General features: G+C 43.2%; 1 protein-coding gene across 9 annotated transcripts in view; it reads right to left on the bottom strand.

Annotated features, from left to right (window-relative positions):
- Positions 1–17,219, bottom strand: part of LOC137422376 (trinucleotide repeat-containing gene 6C protein) — a 239,821-nt gene that overhangs the window by 41,191 nt on the left and 181,411 nt on the right. For 5 of the 9 annotated variants that reach the window (XM_068109130.2, XM_068109164.2, XM_068109151.2 and 2 more), the window contains exons 2-6: positions 13,796–13,856; positions 12,819–12,921; positions 12,621–12,642; positions 5,543–5,844; positions 3,383–3,488 (exon numbers count right to left, since the gene is read on the bottom strand). In XM_068109130.2, the coding sequence (XP_067965231.1) occupies positions 3,383–3,488; positions 5,543–5,844; positions 12,621–12,642; positions 12,819–12,921; positions 13,796–13,824 (562 nt within the window). In that variant the 5' untranslated portion in view covers positions 13,825–13,856. Of the gene's footprint in view, positions 1–3,382; positions 3,489–5,542; positions 5,845–9,937; positions 10,058–12,620; positions 12,643–12,818; positions 12,922–13,705; positions 13,857–17,219 lie in introns of all 9 variants that reach the window. The other 4 variants (XM_078770301.1, XM_068109144.2, XM_068109157.2 and 1 more) reach the window with 3 other exon arrangements.

Here is a 17,219-nt window from a genome sequence, read left to right as displayed (position 1 = left end):
GGAGCGACTCGAGCAAGATGGTAGTACTGTACTCGTTATTACCTCAGCCACCAAAGGAGGACGAGGTTATGTATTCACCCGTTTCTCTGTAAGCTTGGCATCTCAAAAGGTTATGAACAAATTTGGACGACATTTGGTGGACATGTTGGGTGTGCGAGTGTGACGAGGACAAATTGATTCGATTTTGGTGAAGATGTCAGGCGTATCCACCCCATAAGTGGGATACAATATGTAAACTGTTCAGCCTGGCAGAGGTATGTGCTCTACCGAGTGCCGTTCTCATTGGCAACGTCAAAAGCACCAATCTGATCTTATAAATCAAAATGGAGACAAAAACAAATCTCATATACGCTGTCAATTAAAAAAAAGAAATACAATAAAAAAATTCACCCACGACTTATGGAACCCATAACAGTCCCGTACAAACATGGACTCCATGTTTGGAGAGCGACATTCAAAAGATGGTATTTAAAACAAAAAACGGTTATATTAATCGAGAAGGAAGAAAACAAGTGAATCCACTTGGATTCCGCCCAGGTTGGCACATGGAAATTATTATTCATATGGTACTTTCCATGGTGAAGTAGTTCGCAGCAGAACCGGCAGCATAATGATGTAGCATAATTATCATCTCGGGTCAAGATTTGAAATTATGCCATGGTTTTTGTAAAATTGCTACTAGTATTCACATTATGTACTTTTCACGAAATGTATTCACATTATGTACTAGCGAGCGGCCGCGTACCAGCCAAAGGGGTAGCCCATGGTTAGCCTAAATATAGATTTGATGACGTCATGTTTACACATCTGAGCGACAGAAACTGTTTACACATCTGAGCGACAGAAATGAGCGACAGAAACTAGCTTCACTTTTGGAGAGACAGAAATTCCCAGGCAAACGCTATAACGCACCAGGTTTACAACCTGTGCGTTAATAAAACGACCTCATTTTCATTCATGATAAGAGCATGTAATGTACAACAAGAACAGCATTTGGAAGAGCACATACCTCCACCAGGCTGAACAATTATGTTGTGCCCCAATGATGAGTTGGAATACATCCAGATCTGAACCAAAATATAATCGCTTGTTATTGCCACCTGGCCAACTCATCAACCAATTGTCGACCAGATCCATGGATAACTGAGATATCGTGCTATATATTGGTTTTAGCCCTATGTCTCAATGGTGAAGAATCATGTAAAAATTTCTAGTATCCAGACCATAATCCAGATCCAGATCATTCATCAAAATCTAATCATTTCATCCTCGTCAAACACCAAACCTCTCCACCAAATTTCGTCCAAATCCGTCCACGACTTGTGGACATTTTTGACATGGGAGAAGAAGACTTTTTGAGACATTCTGTTCACAGACAGACAGAGGTGAAAACATAACCTCCACCCACCTTATGTGGCCGTGGTAAAAATAAGATTTTAAGAACTGCAATTGGTTCTTCACCACATGCGGAGAAGACATTGGAATATGTACCACAAAGAAGAGTGGCCACAAAGTCCCTATGCATAAGTGTGTCCTCTGTTACTTATTTGTTTTATTTGTTTTCAATGTATGGCTTCGGCATGACGGACAGCAAGTACACGATAGAAGAGAGCGATTACTTGTGTTTGGGTTCACGACCGCGCGTGAGGAGCAAGTTTTGAAGACATAAGGACAGGATTTTCGCAGAGGTTCGATAAGCCAGTTCCTACACGCGACACAATGCAGGCATGGGAGAAGAAGGCTTTTTCAACGGGGAGTGTCCTTGATTTAAAGCATTCTGGTCGTCCAGCATCACGTAAACGCCATGTGGACATTATTGAAGCGTCCTGCTCGAGATCACCACTGAAATCATCTCAAAAAAGATATTCTGAATTAGGCATTCCACGGTCAACAGTCCAAAAAATAATGAAAAAGGATCTGGGATTGAAGCCATTTAAGCCTGGATGTGTAAATGAGCTTTCCGATAGAGACTTGGCCACTCGTGAGGTCACTTGCAAGCAAGGCTCTTCTGCAGCGATTTCCCACCATTAAATCAAGACGAAGCGTATTTTTTTTTCTTCTTCTGATGAGCATTCTATTTACCTCAGCAATCGATCCAGGAATGTTTATTTTTGGTGCAAAGAAAATCCTCATTTTTATGAGGAAATTGAACAGCATCCTCCTCATGTCATGATGTGGGCAGCAATTTCAGAAGATCACTTGATTGGACCATATGGGTTCACGACCGTGCGTGAACCGCAATTTTAGGCTAACCTTGCGGGGAAAATGGCCTTAAAATGCATGTTGTTGTGTTGTGTACTTGATTGGACCATATTTTTTTCGATACAAGTGTCAATCACACTGCTTATTTGAACATGCTTCAGACATGGTTTGTTCCACAACTGCGTGAGAGGTCTCGAGGCAACAGCTATCCTGCAACAAGATGGTGCACCAGTACATTATGCTCTAGCAGTTAGAGAATATCTCAACGACAAATTCAGCGGACGATGGATTGGCCGTGGATCTGAGATAGTGTGGCCTCCTCGAGGAGATATCATTCACCACTCGACTTAACATGTGACAACTCATTTTGGGGCATTGTGAAAGAGTAAATTTCTAATCTCACCCTAACAACAGTTGAAGATCTCAAAACAGCTGTCAGAGGCTGCTTTTATGACCACCAATCCTCAACATGGAAGATGTCCAGAAGAACATGGAGAAAAATTCAAATTTGTGTGGAGAATGGAGGGGAGCATACAGATAAATTCTAACAGTGTGCATCAGGACTTTGTGGCCACTCTGTAGTTAAAGTACAATGATGCACGGTTCCAAAGTATTAGCAAGGTGAAACATTGCACAAAACAAATCGAACAAGGTTCAAGTTTTCAATAGTGGCTGATCCTACGATGTTCGATCAGAGTGAACACACATGAACATGACATTTACTGCAAGGTGAAGAGCAAAAATGTATGACAGCTAAAAGAGCAAAATTTGAAATAGCACAGTTTCATCAGCAGCAAGCAAACTTTTCCACCTTTTGTCATCTTATATTTCGATTGCTTTGCTTCACTTAACAGAATAAAATTTTTGACAAATTAATATTGGAGCATCAAGTGGTATTGTCAATCTACATCGGCAGATAGTTAAATATATAAAGTTTTGCCAACTGGAATTTCAAACATATGTTAACTGTCATGGCAAGCAAAGTAAAGCTGACATTTCTGGGTTAGGCTGCCTAAGCAACAGGTACAGGTGCTGGGTAAGCACCAAAAGGTGATCTTTATGCTGCATCCCACAATGGTGAGCATATCGTTGTCCACCCTGATTTTGGTAAAACTTTGTCATACATCCATCAAGGAGCTTGAAAACGAAATCGAGCAATAATCGCAACTAGTAAATCCACCTTCTTCTCTGCCGGTCTTGCTTTGCCCTGTGCTTGCAATGCTGAAACAACTCACATCAACTGCAGCAGGAGACTCTCCTGCGCTACCTCCATTCATACCAGAAACCTGTGCGGAACAGATCATTTGGTACCATCAACTAAACAGCACACAAAACGCGCAATTCAACTTAAGAATCTCGAAAAGTAAAGCCCATCCACATTCACTTTGTACAACAAACTAAACATGAAAAAAACAAAAGAAAAAAAAAACAGCTGAAAATAAATAAATAATAAAAGTGTAAATTATATTAATTAGTATTCTCCATATTATTCTCATAAAGGTTTAATGAAAACTTCATAAAAGCTCTAATTTGAACTTCCGCTTCAGAGATTCCATCCACTTGTTGGTGGAATATGCTGTTGCCGTTGAATCCCCTCCCTCTCTTCCCCCACCCCCCCAAAACGACTCAAACCTCACCCCACTTTCTCCCATCCCCACACCCACTCAAACAACTCCCCCCCCCTCCCACACCAACTCAAACCTCTGCCCCCCCCCCACTCCCGCACCCACCCAAACCTCTCCGCTCCCCCACCCTGACTGCACCCACTACAGCTTTCCCCACACCCTCTCCTCTCACCCTGCCACCCCAAAGCATACAAGCCTCACCACAAACAATCCTCACCACATACAATGCTTCCATCCGCAGCTCAATGGAATACTGCTCTACCCTCTTGGCTGGTGATCCTGCCTCAGGATCCTGCCCTTCCACACATCTCCCTGCTCTCAAATGTTGTGTTTGTGTGCTTCACCTTCTCTCCCCATCTTGTTTTCCACTCCCGCTTTTTATATATTTTGTTTGTCTGGTTGATTTGTTTGTGAAGTAAATGTTAGCTCTTTCACGAGCCTCGATTCAGTATACAAAAAAAAAACAAAAAAAAAAAAAAAAAAACACCTAGCTCGGCTTCACGCTGTTGAAACCAACGCTTTCAGAATCATTGGAATCTCCAGCAATGAAGCTAACTCTGAGGGCCTTTCATTCACTCATCGCAGGCAGTTTGGTGGTCTTTCTGTCTTCTACCGACTCCTCTCCGGCCAAGCTCCCCAACTCTGTCTGTGCTCTGTCCCCCAAATATTCCTACAGATCGCACAAGATCTGCCAGCAACCCTCTTCTGATAAAACTGCCAAAACCAAGACTCTGCAAACCTTCACTCTTTCATTCCTCTTTTGTCCCACCTCTGGAACAAACTCCCTCACTCTCTTCAATCCCACTCCTACCTCCAGGTCTTTAAAACAGCTGTTCACCACTATCTCTTATCGTCCCCTATACAAAACCTTGATCTTTTTTACCTTCGTTAATTCACCCCAGATCCACATTTTTGAAATACCGACTTCTTTCCTGGAAGTCCTATCAGTGTCCATTTTGTTTTAGTGATGGAAAGAAGTGATGGAAATGAATGCAGAAGGAAGTAGAGGACAGGGAAGACCGAGAAAGACGGCGAAAGGTGGTGGAAGAAGAAATTCGGGCAAGGGGGTTAACAAGGGGAGATGCAGAAAATAGGGCAAAATGGAGAAGATCGTCATGGGGCCCGCAAGGCTAACCTCCACTCCAGCAGGGAAAATGGCCTTAAAATGCCTGTTGTTGTTGTTTGTATCCATCATATCCCACCTCTTTCCCTCAGCCACCCCCCCCCCTCTCCCTCCCCCTTCCCCACCTCCTGCATTCTCTCCTACCTTTCATGCTTACCCTCAAATTGTTGGCTGTCTGTTTATTTTCTCCCTCGACCCTGCTTTTGGCATTTCTCTTTTTGCTGTTCCTTTTATGTTATGTTGTATCCTGATCCATTCGGTGATGTAGCTCTTTCACGAGCCTTCTAGCTATTCTCTATACAAAAAGACGTGTAAACTATGATTACATGGAAGCGTCACAGATCACAGAGGACGTTACACTTTGATGCACTGTTCAAAAACATTTGACACCACCACAATAAAATAAGGAGTGTAATTTGACATCTGGCTGTCTGACCATGCACAATACATTCAGTCAATACTTATCCAATCTCAAAAAAAAAAAAAAAAAAAAAAAAAAAAAAACTTGCCAGAGGGACCAAGGGTCACATGACGGAGGTTGTAAAAACTTCATTTGACAGTAAAAGTAAAAACACAGCAAATGAAGGCAAACCTGCGTTGTCGTGGGAAAGGGCTGACCCCGTTTCAACACCTGCTTCTGTTCGTGCTGCCTGAACCGTGGGGGAACCTCGCGGGGTGGGTAGCGACCACCTTGCAGCGCTGCCGCCATCGCTGCGGCTGCCTGTTGGTGCAAGGCCTGTAATGGTTGTGGTTGTGATACAGCAGGGGACGTGGAGCACATTGCATTCACGGGAACTCCTCGGCGAAGCCCTCCGTTGTTGCTAGCAGCAAGACCGGAAGTAGCCAACGTAGGCTGCATGGGTGGAGCCGAGCTGCCTCGAGGAATGTCCAGGCCTTGTTATGCAAAGCAGAAACAAATATGGGAATAAGGTCAGGGAAGATCGAGGTCAATATAATCAAAGGAAAAGAAACGGGATGAAACCATTTATTTTGAGATTATATTGGTGCTGTTATGTGTGCATTGTCAAGTGAGGCTAGAAAACCTGGCTGGAAGTAAAATGGTTGTTCAATTCGATACATGGCTTCAGAAAGAATACTACAGACAGGAAAGCACACACGAAGCTACTACAACAAGCACATACTGAGAATTGCATTGCTGTATATGCCCCTACTGGGCCAAATTAATGATCGTTCCAAGCACTCAGCAATTGTGAGCAATACACAGCAGGACAAATTGTCTTAGGTATGCAAAGCTGCAGAATACGTTGCTGTTTCAGAATATTTCCACCATTTTGAGCTCAGCAAAGTGGCAAAGATTCAAGCGAGGTTTGTGACAGTGTGTGTGGCTGGTAATCAAAAAGAAGGGGATTAACTCTTGTTACCAATGCAACGATCAGCATGAAACTAGACACTCCCTGAAACTCGAACATGTTCCGTAATTTATCACAATAAAGCCATGTGCCAAGTTTCAGTTCAATATTTTCCATTTTCCAGATTTTCAGAATCATTGGAATCTCCCGCGATGAAGCTAACTCCAAGGGCCTTTCACTCACTCACCGCAGGCAGGTTGGTGGTCTTTCCGTCTTCTACAAACTCCTCTCTGGCCTTGCCCCCCCCAGCTCTCTCTGGGCTCTGTCCCCCAAATATTCCTACAGGTCGCACAAGATCTGCCTGCAACCATCTTATGGTTAAACTGCCAAAATCAAGACTCTCTGCTCACCTTCACTCCTTCATTCCTCTTTTCTCCCGCCTCTGGAACAAACTCCCTCACTCTCTTCAATCCCACTCCACCCTCCAGGTCTTTAAAACAGCTGTTCACAACCATCTCTTATCTTCCCCCATCCAAAACCTTGATCTTTTCTACCCCCGCTAATTTCACCCCAAATCCACTTTTTTGAAATACCAACTTCTGTCCTGGAAGTCCTTGGTGTCCTTGTGCTTTATACTTCTCCCAACCCCCCCCCCCCCCCATTCCCATGCCTCCTCCCCCCCACACATTTCCCTGCTCTCAAATGTTATGTTTGTGTGCTTCCCCTTCTCTCCCCATCTTGTCTTCCGCTCCCTCTTTTTATATATCTTGTTTGTCTGGTTGATTTGTTTGTGAAATAAATGTTAGCTCTTTCACGAGCCTCGATTCAGTATACAAAAAGGTATATTTTACAATATTGTCCAGGTATTCAATAAGGCTGCAGACTGCCGATCTGAGGGATGAGGTATGGAGCGGCAGAGAGTGGTCATCATCAGCAAAGAGATAGAGAGGATTTTCCCAGAACAGTCCCCAGAACACTGCCTTGGGGAACTCTAGCCTGAACAGGCAGGGGTGATGAGAAATCCATTCAGGGCCACACGTTGATTACGACCAGAGAGGAAGTCCGCAAGCCATCCGTGGAGATTTTCATTGATACCATAGGAGGAGAGTTTGGAGAGCAGAGCAGGGTGCACCAGACCGTATTGAAGGCACGTGATATGTCAAGGGAGACAGCTCTGATTTCCTGTTTGGCATTAAAGACCTCCATCCATTGTTGAGACAGGGGATGCAGCATGTCCAGAGTAGAGTGACCTGGTCTGAATCCAAATTGATGATCCGAGATCAAGCCATTAGAGAAGAGGAAGGATTTGATGTCAGAAGCAATGATCGATTCCATGACCTTGCTGATTATTGGGAGCAGGCCGATTGGTCTGTAGTTGCAATGATCTGTTTTTGCACCTTTTTGTGTAAAGCGGTAATGTTGGACAATTTCCAAGCTGATGGCAGATGACCTTGAGCAAAAGAGAGGGTGAAGAGAACAGAGAGAGGGTGAGATAGAGCGGCAGGAGCAGGATTTTAGGACCCGTGGGATGATGCCGTCTGGTCCAGTTGCAGAATCAGAGTCGAGGTTTGACAAAAACTTCTCCACCTTGTCAAGAGAGAAGGACAGAGTCCTGGAGCAGCTGGATTCGACTTGGAAAGGTGGGTAGAGAGAGAGATGGGTTTTGGGACACAAGATTTTGAGGCAAACACAGAATTGAGGCATTCCGCTTTTTCACGTGCGGTGTCAGCTGTGTCAGCCGATTGTGACCAAACTTGGCACAAATTATATTAGGTGTGTTGCAACTCTAGTTTGTTCACAGCATGAAAAAAAAAAAAATCTGGGTCTAAGTGGGTCTACCAGGGGACAAAGCGGATTCAGGTTTGACCCAACCCAAAATAGGAATTTGCTTTCATCACAGAAACCACGTACAATTCCAATGAAACTTGACCACACCATTCCTTGAAACAATATTTTAGTGAAGATGGGGAATTCAGGGAGGGAGCCCGTGGCCCCCTTTCCGGGGTAGATATGACCACGAGGAGCCCAACTTAAGGGCATGGCCCTGTGATTCGTGGTGAATTGGTCTGGATCTGTCTGGTGGTTTCTGAGAATAAGATTTTTGAATGAAATAACAATATTTTGTGGGGAAACCACTCTTTTACCACCTTTACAAGGTGTGCATTCGGATGGGGAGTGCAACCCCCTGAGATGTTGCTGTCCTTATGCATCGCCCCAAATCTGGTCCATAATCAGTCGGGTAGTATGTGAGATTATGTTTTGGTCAAATGTTAATGGACATATGGACGGCTGGACACCAGGAGACAAACTGAGGTTATTTTAGACAAATAACCTATAAAAACTGCCGTTTTCTTAGAGAAACGAACCCAAATGCAATATTTTTCCCCCCTTCTAAAAACCATTCAAAATCATTAATCACGCTCTAATTAGAATGGGAAAAAATTGAACTTTTTTTTGTCAATCACAAAGTGCCAAATAAAGCCCGAAAATGTCGATTTTCGCCAGTGGACACTCAGAACCCACCTTGATCTAAAAGGTGGATTCCATATTGATAATGTATTTCAAGCCAGATTCTGATACCAATTCCACCATCATTAGCAACTTTGAAGATTCTCAGCATGCTGAAACTGATCAGTGGGATTTTGAAGAAACTGCGACAGACAAAACGAGACGGCACTCGGTAGAGAGCATACCTCCACCTGGTTGGCCATATCACTCAATGGTGAAGAATCACTTTAAAAATCCTACTAGCTGGCTCCAGATCCGGATCTTCACCAAAATCGAATAGATTCTTCCTTGTCACACACATACTTGTCCAACAAGTTTAGCCATAATTCGTCCATAACTTTTAAAAATATGTCATATAATCGCTTTTCGCCCTATCACACAATGGTGAAGAATCACTTAAAAAATTAAATAATTCTCATATCCGAAACCATATTCAGATCTTCACCAAAATCGAATTGTCCTCGTTAGACACCCAACTGGTCCACCAAGTTCCGTCCAAATCCATCCACAACTTTTTGAGATATCCTGCTATGTATAGTTTTTGGCCACATCACTTAATGGTGAAGAATCACTTAAAAAATTATAGTAGCCGGATCCAAATCCAGATCTTCACCAACATTGAATCAATTCTTCCTCGTCACACAAACAACCTGTCCTACAAGTTTTGTCCAAATCCATCCATAACTTTGAGATATCCTGCTATGTATCGTTTTTGGCCTCATCACCCAAAGGTGAAGAATCACTTGAAAAATTAAATAATTCTCATATCCGAATCCATATTCAGGTCTTCACCAAAATCAAATCGAATCAAATAGTCCTCGTCAGACAACCAACCGGTCCACCAAGTTTCGTCCAAATCAGTCCACAACTTTTTGAGATATTTTGTTCACAAACAAACACAGAGCTGAAAACATAACCCCAATCCACCTTTGGTGGCGGAGGTAATTAGTGATGGAAACACTTCCGGGGGAATTATGGAGCCGTAACGTTTTGAGCCTTATGCGAGCGATTTAGACAAAGATGGGGACAATGGAAGTGTTCGTGAAAATGAAAAAAACCAGTCGCATGTTCACTACAGATTGGTAGGTTTTGCTTTTCCGTTCTATTGACGCTTTATCAGGGGTTTTGTATTAATTGTTAAATGAGTTATATTACTCCAGCAGAAATACCTGTCATCACCCGTGGTACTTGTGTTTTTCTTTCACAGGGCAGGTGTACACGTCTAGTGCTGCAGTAAGGTGTGATGTGGTTTACCACTCGTTGCTTTTAGCTATGGCCGCCGGATAGCTCTGCGAGCAAAAAGAAGGCAGTGTGTAAGTTCTTCCTTCCGGTACATAGCCTCTACCCTTGCCAATTCTTTCAGACTACCTCCTAGTGGTGCACCATGGTAACAGTGCTGCTCTTGAGGGCACTGGATAAATGTCTGGAAAATCTCAGAATAGGTTGGTACCCTCGAGGTGTAGTGGGGGCATGCCCCTCCTTTGAGAGGACTTGCTGTGACACTCTCCAATCCAACCAGGATTACTTACTCTCCAATCCAATCCAAGTAGGTGGAGTACTTTAGCTGGTAGGCAGTCTACCTCAGAGAAGGAATCTCACTCAACACACTCACTCACACCTGATTGCAAATCCCCCTGCTGCCTTTCAGGGTACTAGGGCATGCCCGTACTATATATATATCTAAAATTATATCCCCCCCCTCTATTTACATGAAATGGTTTGGTTCATGAAATGTTTTGGTCCATTCGCAACGCCAAAGCGAACGGCGAACGCTTTACATGAAATGGTTTGGTCCATGAAATATTTTGGTCCATTCGCAACGCCAAAGCGAACGGCGAACGGCTTGCGAGTACAGTGACAATCCCCCCCCCCCCCCCCCTCTATTTACATGAAATGGTTTTAATTAGTTTTAAAACATAGTTTAACGCCAACATAGCGGCAACATAGTTTGCCAACGTGAAATAAATGAATACGCTCTCAAATGTGCCGTCCGAGGCAGAGTGTGTTCGCCACGTTCGGCACACGCGATAGCTCGCTGCTCTCTGATTGGTTGAATCGTTTTTTGGACATAGCTCGGTAAGTAATTGTCCGATTAATATGAAACCTTGAAAAGGCACATCCTCGGGTCCCCAGCAATATACCTGGCAAGTTTAAAGTATATCGGACCGGTAGTTGTCGAGAAACAGCGGTCGCATACACACACACAGAGATTACTGGAATTATAGATAGATGTCATTTTAGACAAAGGCTAGGTCCACAGCTGATTCTGTGTTGGCGTCAGGAAGGACATCGACCGCAAAAAACATGCCTCAAATATGCCCTTTGATGAAGCAGCCAATAGTGAATCACGGCTTGCACATGCAAGCATGGAAACGGCCATAAAACGATGACGATGACCCGACAGCCGACACCGCCCAAGCACACTCAGACACTGCTGACAAAATGGGTGACAAATGCTTTGTCCCACCATAATAGACTGACCAGGTGGTCTGTATGTTATGGGATCGTCCCCGTTTCATTGTTTCCCGGGACATCATTAGTATCTGTGTTCGTGCCATGTTGTGTCCCACCATGGTGTTTGTGCCGTTGTCCGACCTCAGTGGAGAGGGGGGGGGGGCGAGGGGAGGGGGGGGGGGGAGGGCGCTTGGGGTGGGGGTTGGGTGGTAGTGTGTTTTGTTTCGGGATGGGTATCCATCTGGATCATCTGGTTTAGGGATTGCTACCAGGTGGTGGTGGGTATTGTGGGGGTGATGTTTGATTGTGGAAGGGATGGTGAAGGGGGTGAGGTGCTGGGGAGAAGGTGGGGGGAGGTGGGGTGGGGAGGGAGGTGGATCCTGAAAGTTTTAGCTCCTTCGGTAAAATCCTCGGAGGAGTAGATGATATGTGCATGCTTTTTCTCCACCATAAATAGATGGTGGTTCATTTCACTTGCAGAAATTTGTGTTGATAATTCTTTTCAGGTTCTCTCATGGTAACCATCAGGCAAATGGCAGTGTTAGCCAGCACATCTAGCGAGGTAAGATAGGTCGCTGGCAGGCCAACATAGGTGTTTGCTTCACAGCTCAAATCGCAACATTCCTGGTAGCTGGTAGCTGGGTAGAGATCTTACAGTTTCGAGCAACGGCTGTGACTTCCGCTTAATTGTGGGGACGACATCCCCTCTCAATTGTGGCCGATAACCACAATAACTAGCCATCTCTTTGTTCATAACATTGCTCTAAAATGTTCCGAGCACAAAAGCGAACATTTTGTAGGCCCGATCCACACTCGGATATTTCGGACAAGCCTCATCCAATTTATGGCAAACTTAGGGTCTTTCGACCATTGGTGTAGCAAGAAACCATCTCGGTTTGTATTACTACAACCACCAAGGATGCATTGATAAGGCATATTTGTGGAATAGCGGCTCGAGTTCATTTGTACCGCTATATAATCCGAAGACGGTACACGAATATGGTGGTTGAATTATGAGAGAAGTCACAGCCAAGCATGAAGAAAAAGAAGATTTCAACTTTAAATTGCAAAACCACTTGTGTTATAAATCGCAAAAGACATCTATTTTGTAGGGTATGAAGGGATAGCTTAGCGTTGAGGTTGTCTGAGAGTTTGGATTCCCCTTTAAGCTGATTTTTGAAATACATTTCAATTTTCACAAAAAAAATAAAAAAAGACAATCATTGAAGAGCTCTGCAGGTGACTACAAACCAATTGTTTATGTTCATTGTAAAAGTGCCAATTGTCAATCAATATTTCAGATCTTAAGATGTCACAAAGTATCAACATTTTCTTTAGTGGATAAGCGTGCACAACATATACAGCATAGTGGTGAGTAAAATTAATCAGGTAACATACCTTTTGGTTTTTGCTCAATGGTCTGTCAACAACAACAACAACAACAAAAAAAATCAATAAAGAGTCACCCAATGGTAAATATGCGCGCATCAAATTTAAAGAAGCACAACGTTTGAGTTGAAGTATAAGAGCAATGCACTTATAAAAAGCGTTTTGCAAATAATAAATCATCCAATCGCAGTCCATGCTTTTTCTCACCTTTTTTATAACCATTTCCTTCTTCCGCTTTTCATCTTTCCTCTTCTTCTTATCATCCATTGACTGCTCGTCTTCAATCCTTCGCTCCAGCTCCTCCTTCTCCCTGCAAACGATGCAAAGACCATAATGGAACCAATGGAAAAGGACAAAAAAAAAAAATGCAAAAGATGTCAAATATCTTTTCAGGAAAGAAACATGATCTGACACTGCATTGACCGATGTCCAGGGCAAACGTATGTCATAACCAAGCGACTAAAACTTTCAATGACGGTCTGCCGGGTGAGTGTGAAAGCAATCAACACCGCTCGTGTGATAGGCACGCACGTAGCAATTGTAACAGCACCCTCGCCATGCTCATGCTGCGTACTGGTAATACGATCCAAATCGTGATACAGCCTTTAGGCATCATTGTTGTGTTTGATTTAGTAAACCTCAGTACAGTTATTTGACAGACGAGGGCTAGAAACGAATATAATCTGACACTGTCAAACTCTCTTCGACATTTATGCTTCCTTTGCTTGAGCAATCAAAAGACAATAATTGTTAATAGCACGTTTTGTTTTCAACACTAGCCTTCCCGAGCAAGGCCGGTCTTCATTCTTCATAATGAGCATGTTTGCTGCAATGCTGACGCGGGTGGCGACGCACGCCAGTGTCACTTCAGTGTCAAACACCTTCCATTACGTGGCTGCGAAACTTGATCGATGCTGCGCAGTATGTGCACCATATCAGTTTCTGAAGTGCTTTTTATGCACCAAGTGCCGCAGTTAGCAAAAAATGACGCATCATTGAACATAGCTACCATTTATCAATTCAAACTTGCGCAAAAGAAAGTCAGCAGCAAAACAATATATATATAATTATTATTTTTTGGCTTCCGTCATCACCCTCTCGATGGTGTTCAAGGAAGTTGAGATGGTTCCAGAGTAGATGTTTGTGCAGATTTATTGTTTTTATGCCTCCACCAATGAAGTCACCGGAGGCATTGTGTTTTCAGGTTGTCCATCCGGCTGTCCGTCCGTCCATCCTTCCATCCATCTGTGATAGGTTTTCGTTAAGACGTTAACTTGAGAACGGCTGAAGGGATCCAAGTCAAACTTTGTGCAGGTTTGTATTAATAAGGTAAATATGAACAGATTCCATATTGGGGTCACGAGGTCAAAGGTCATGTTAGGTTAAAAATATATATACTGTGACCGCGATAACTTATGAGCCAGTGATGGGATTTTGATAAAAGTAGGTACAAGCATGTATGATGATGTAAAGATGAACCAATTAGATTTTGGGGTGAAGACGTCAGAGTCGATGTAATAGGTTTATAACTCGAGAACGGCTGAAGGGATCAAAGTCAAACTTGGTATAGGGATGTATAATGATGTAAAGCTGAACGATTCGATTTTGGGTTCAAGAGATCAAAGGCCAAATGTCAGACATAAGGGAAAGATTCTGTTACCGAGATAAGTTGTGAACCAGTCATTGGATTTTCACCAAACTTGGTATAATTATATATTACTAGGGCATTGCCCGTACTATATCTATATCTAAAATTATATCCCCCCCCTCTATTTACATGAAATGGTTTGGTCCAAAGCGAACGGCTTCCGGAGTTTGGTAAAGAAATCGCCATCGCGTGCACAAACGCGCAGGAAAGCGAATGAATCGCAAATTCGTTTTTATTAGTTTTAAAACATAGTTTAACGCCAACATAGTTTGCAAACGTGAAATAAATGAATACGCTCTCAAATGTGCCATCCGAGGCAGAGTGTGTCCGCCACGTTCGGCACACGCGATAGTTCGCTGCTCTCTGATTGGTTGAATCGTTTTTTGGACATAGCTCGGTAAGTAATTGTCCGATTAATATGAAACCTTGAAAAGGCACATCCTCGGGTCCCCAGCAATATACCTGGCAAGTTAAAAGTATATCGGACCCGTGGTTGTCGAGAAACAGCGGTCACAGACAAACAAACGTACAGAGATTACTGGAATTATAGATAGATATCTAAAATTATATCCCCCCCCTCTATTTACATGAAATGGTTTGGTCCAAAGCGAACGGCTTGCGAGTACGGTGACAATCCCCCCCCTCTATTTACATGAAATGGTTTGGTCCAAAGCGAACGGCTTGCGAGTACGGTGACAATCCCCCCCCTCTATTTACATGAAATGGTTTGGTCCAAAGCGAACGGCTTGCGAGTACGGTGACAATCCCCCCCCTCTATTTACATGCAATGGTTTGGTCCAAAGCGAACGGCTTGCGGAGTTTGGTAAAGAAATCGCCATAGCTCGGTAACTACTTGTCCGATTAATATGAAACCTTGAAAAGGCACATCCTCGGGTCCCCAGCAATATACCTGGCAAGTTTCAAGTATATCGGACCCGTGGTTGTCGAGAAACAGCGGTCACAGACAAACACACAGACACACAGAGATTACTGGAATTATAGATAGATGATGAAAAGATGAACCGATTAGATTTTGGGGTCAAGAGGTCAAAGGTCATGTTAAGTAAAAAGTATGTTAACAGACGAACCTTTGAACTAGTGATGGGAATTTTAACAAACTTGGTATAAGTATATATATATATATCTATCTATAATTCCAGTAATCTCTGTGTGTATGTATGTATGTATGTATGTATGTATGTATGTATGTCTGTATGTCTGTGACCGCTGTTTCTCGACAACCACGGGTTCGATATACTTGAAACTTGCCAGGTATATTGCTGGGGACCCGAGGATGTGCCTTTTCAAGGTTTCATATTAATCGGACAAGTAGTTACCGAGCTATGTCCAAAAAACGATTCAACCAATCAGAGAGCAGCGAGCTATCACGTGTGCCGAACGTGCCGAACAGACTCTGCCTCGGACGGCACATTTGAGAGCGTATTCATTTATTTCACGTTGGCAAACTATGTTGCCGCTATGTTGGCGTTAAACTATGTTTTAAAACTAATTAAAACTAATTTGCGATTCTTTCGCTTTCCTGCGCGTTTGTGCACGTTATGGCGATTTCTTTACCAAACTCCGCAAGCCGTTCGCTTTGGACCAAACCATTTCATGTAAATAGAGGGGGGGGGATTGTCACCGTACTCGCAAGCCGTTCGCTTTGGACCAAACCATTTCATGTAAATAGAGGGGGGGGATATAATTTTAGATATATATATAGTACGGGCATGCCCTAGTATATATATAATACAAAGATAAACCGATTGGATTACATGGCATCAAGAGGTCAAAGGTCAGCGGTAATGTCAGGTAAATATGTGATAACTTTTGAAAAGCCGAAGAGATTAAAATTTAACTTGGTACGGTAATCACCCGCACTACGGAAATTCACTTGAGGGAATTTGCTATAACGGAAGCAAATAAGTAGTGACTAAAATTCATGCAACAGAAAGCAAAATTCATAATAATGGAAATTTGAGCCTAAAAACTTCTTTTTTTTCTGTAATAGGTTTTACATACACCACATGAATTGAGGGCAAAAGTATAAATGCACTTCAAGTCAACTTGCTTATTATAGGTGCCCTCAAATCATATTTTACATGTTAGTACTGTAATGAGATGTATATACGTACGTACTGCATTTGTATTACTGCACGGGTTTTCGACATTTTATATAACTAGGGCATGCCCGTACTATATATAAGCTAGGACGTGCCCGTACGTGGGTGCCCGTTCCTTGCCAAAAAAAAAAAAAAAAAAATTTGTGTAGGGGTGTGTGTGTGTAAACATCCTAGGGCGTGCCCGTACGTGGGTGCAAAAAAACATGCGTGCAAACAACAACAAAAAAAAAAACTTTGAAACCACGTGGCAGTAACGACCACAGAACCCCCCCCCCCCCCTCTATTTACATGAATGGTTTGGTCCATTCGCAACGACCACAGAACCCCCCCCCTCTATTTACATGCAATGGTTTGGTCCATTCGCAACGCCAAAGCGAACGGCGAACGGCTAAATCGCCATAGCTCGCTCGGTAAGTACTTGTCCGATTAATTTCAAACCTTGAAAAGGCACATCCTCGGGTCCCCAGCAATATACCTGGCAAGTTAAAAGTATATCGGACCCGTGGTTGTCGAGAAACAGCGGTCACAGACAAACAAACAAACGTACAAACGTACAAACAAACACACAGAGATTACTGGAATTATAGATAGACTAGGGCATGCCCGTACTATATCTATATCTAAAATTATATCCCCCCCCCTCTATTTACATGAAATGGTTTGGTCCAAAGCGAACGGCTTGCGAGTGGTGACAATCCCCCCCCTCTATTTACATGCAATGGTTTGGTCCAAAGCGAACGGCTTCCGGAGTTTGGTAAAGAAATCGCCATCGCGTGCACAAACGCGCAGGAAAGCGAATGAATCGCAAATTCGTTTTTATTAGTTGTAAAACATAGT

Source organism: Myxine glutinosa, chromosome 1 (genome assembly GCF_964187855.1).
Source record: "Myxine glutinosa chromosome 1, kmMyxGlut1.1, whole genome shotgun sequence".
NCBI classification, from domain to species: Eukaryota; Metazoa; Chordata; class Myxini; order Myxiniformes; family Myxinidae; genus Myxine; species Myxine glutinosa.
Note: the sequence above shows the minus strand (reverse complement) of the source record. Positions and strands in the feature narration are given on the sequence as shown.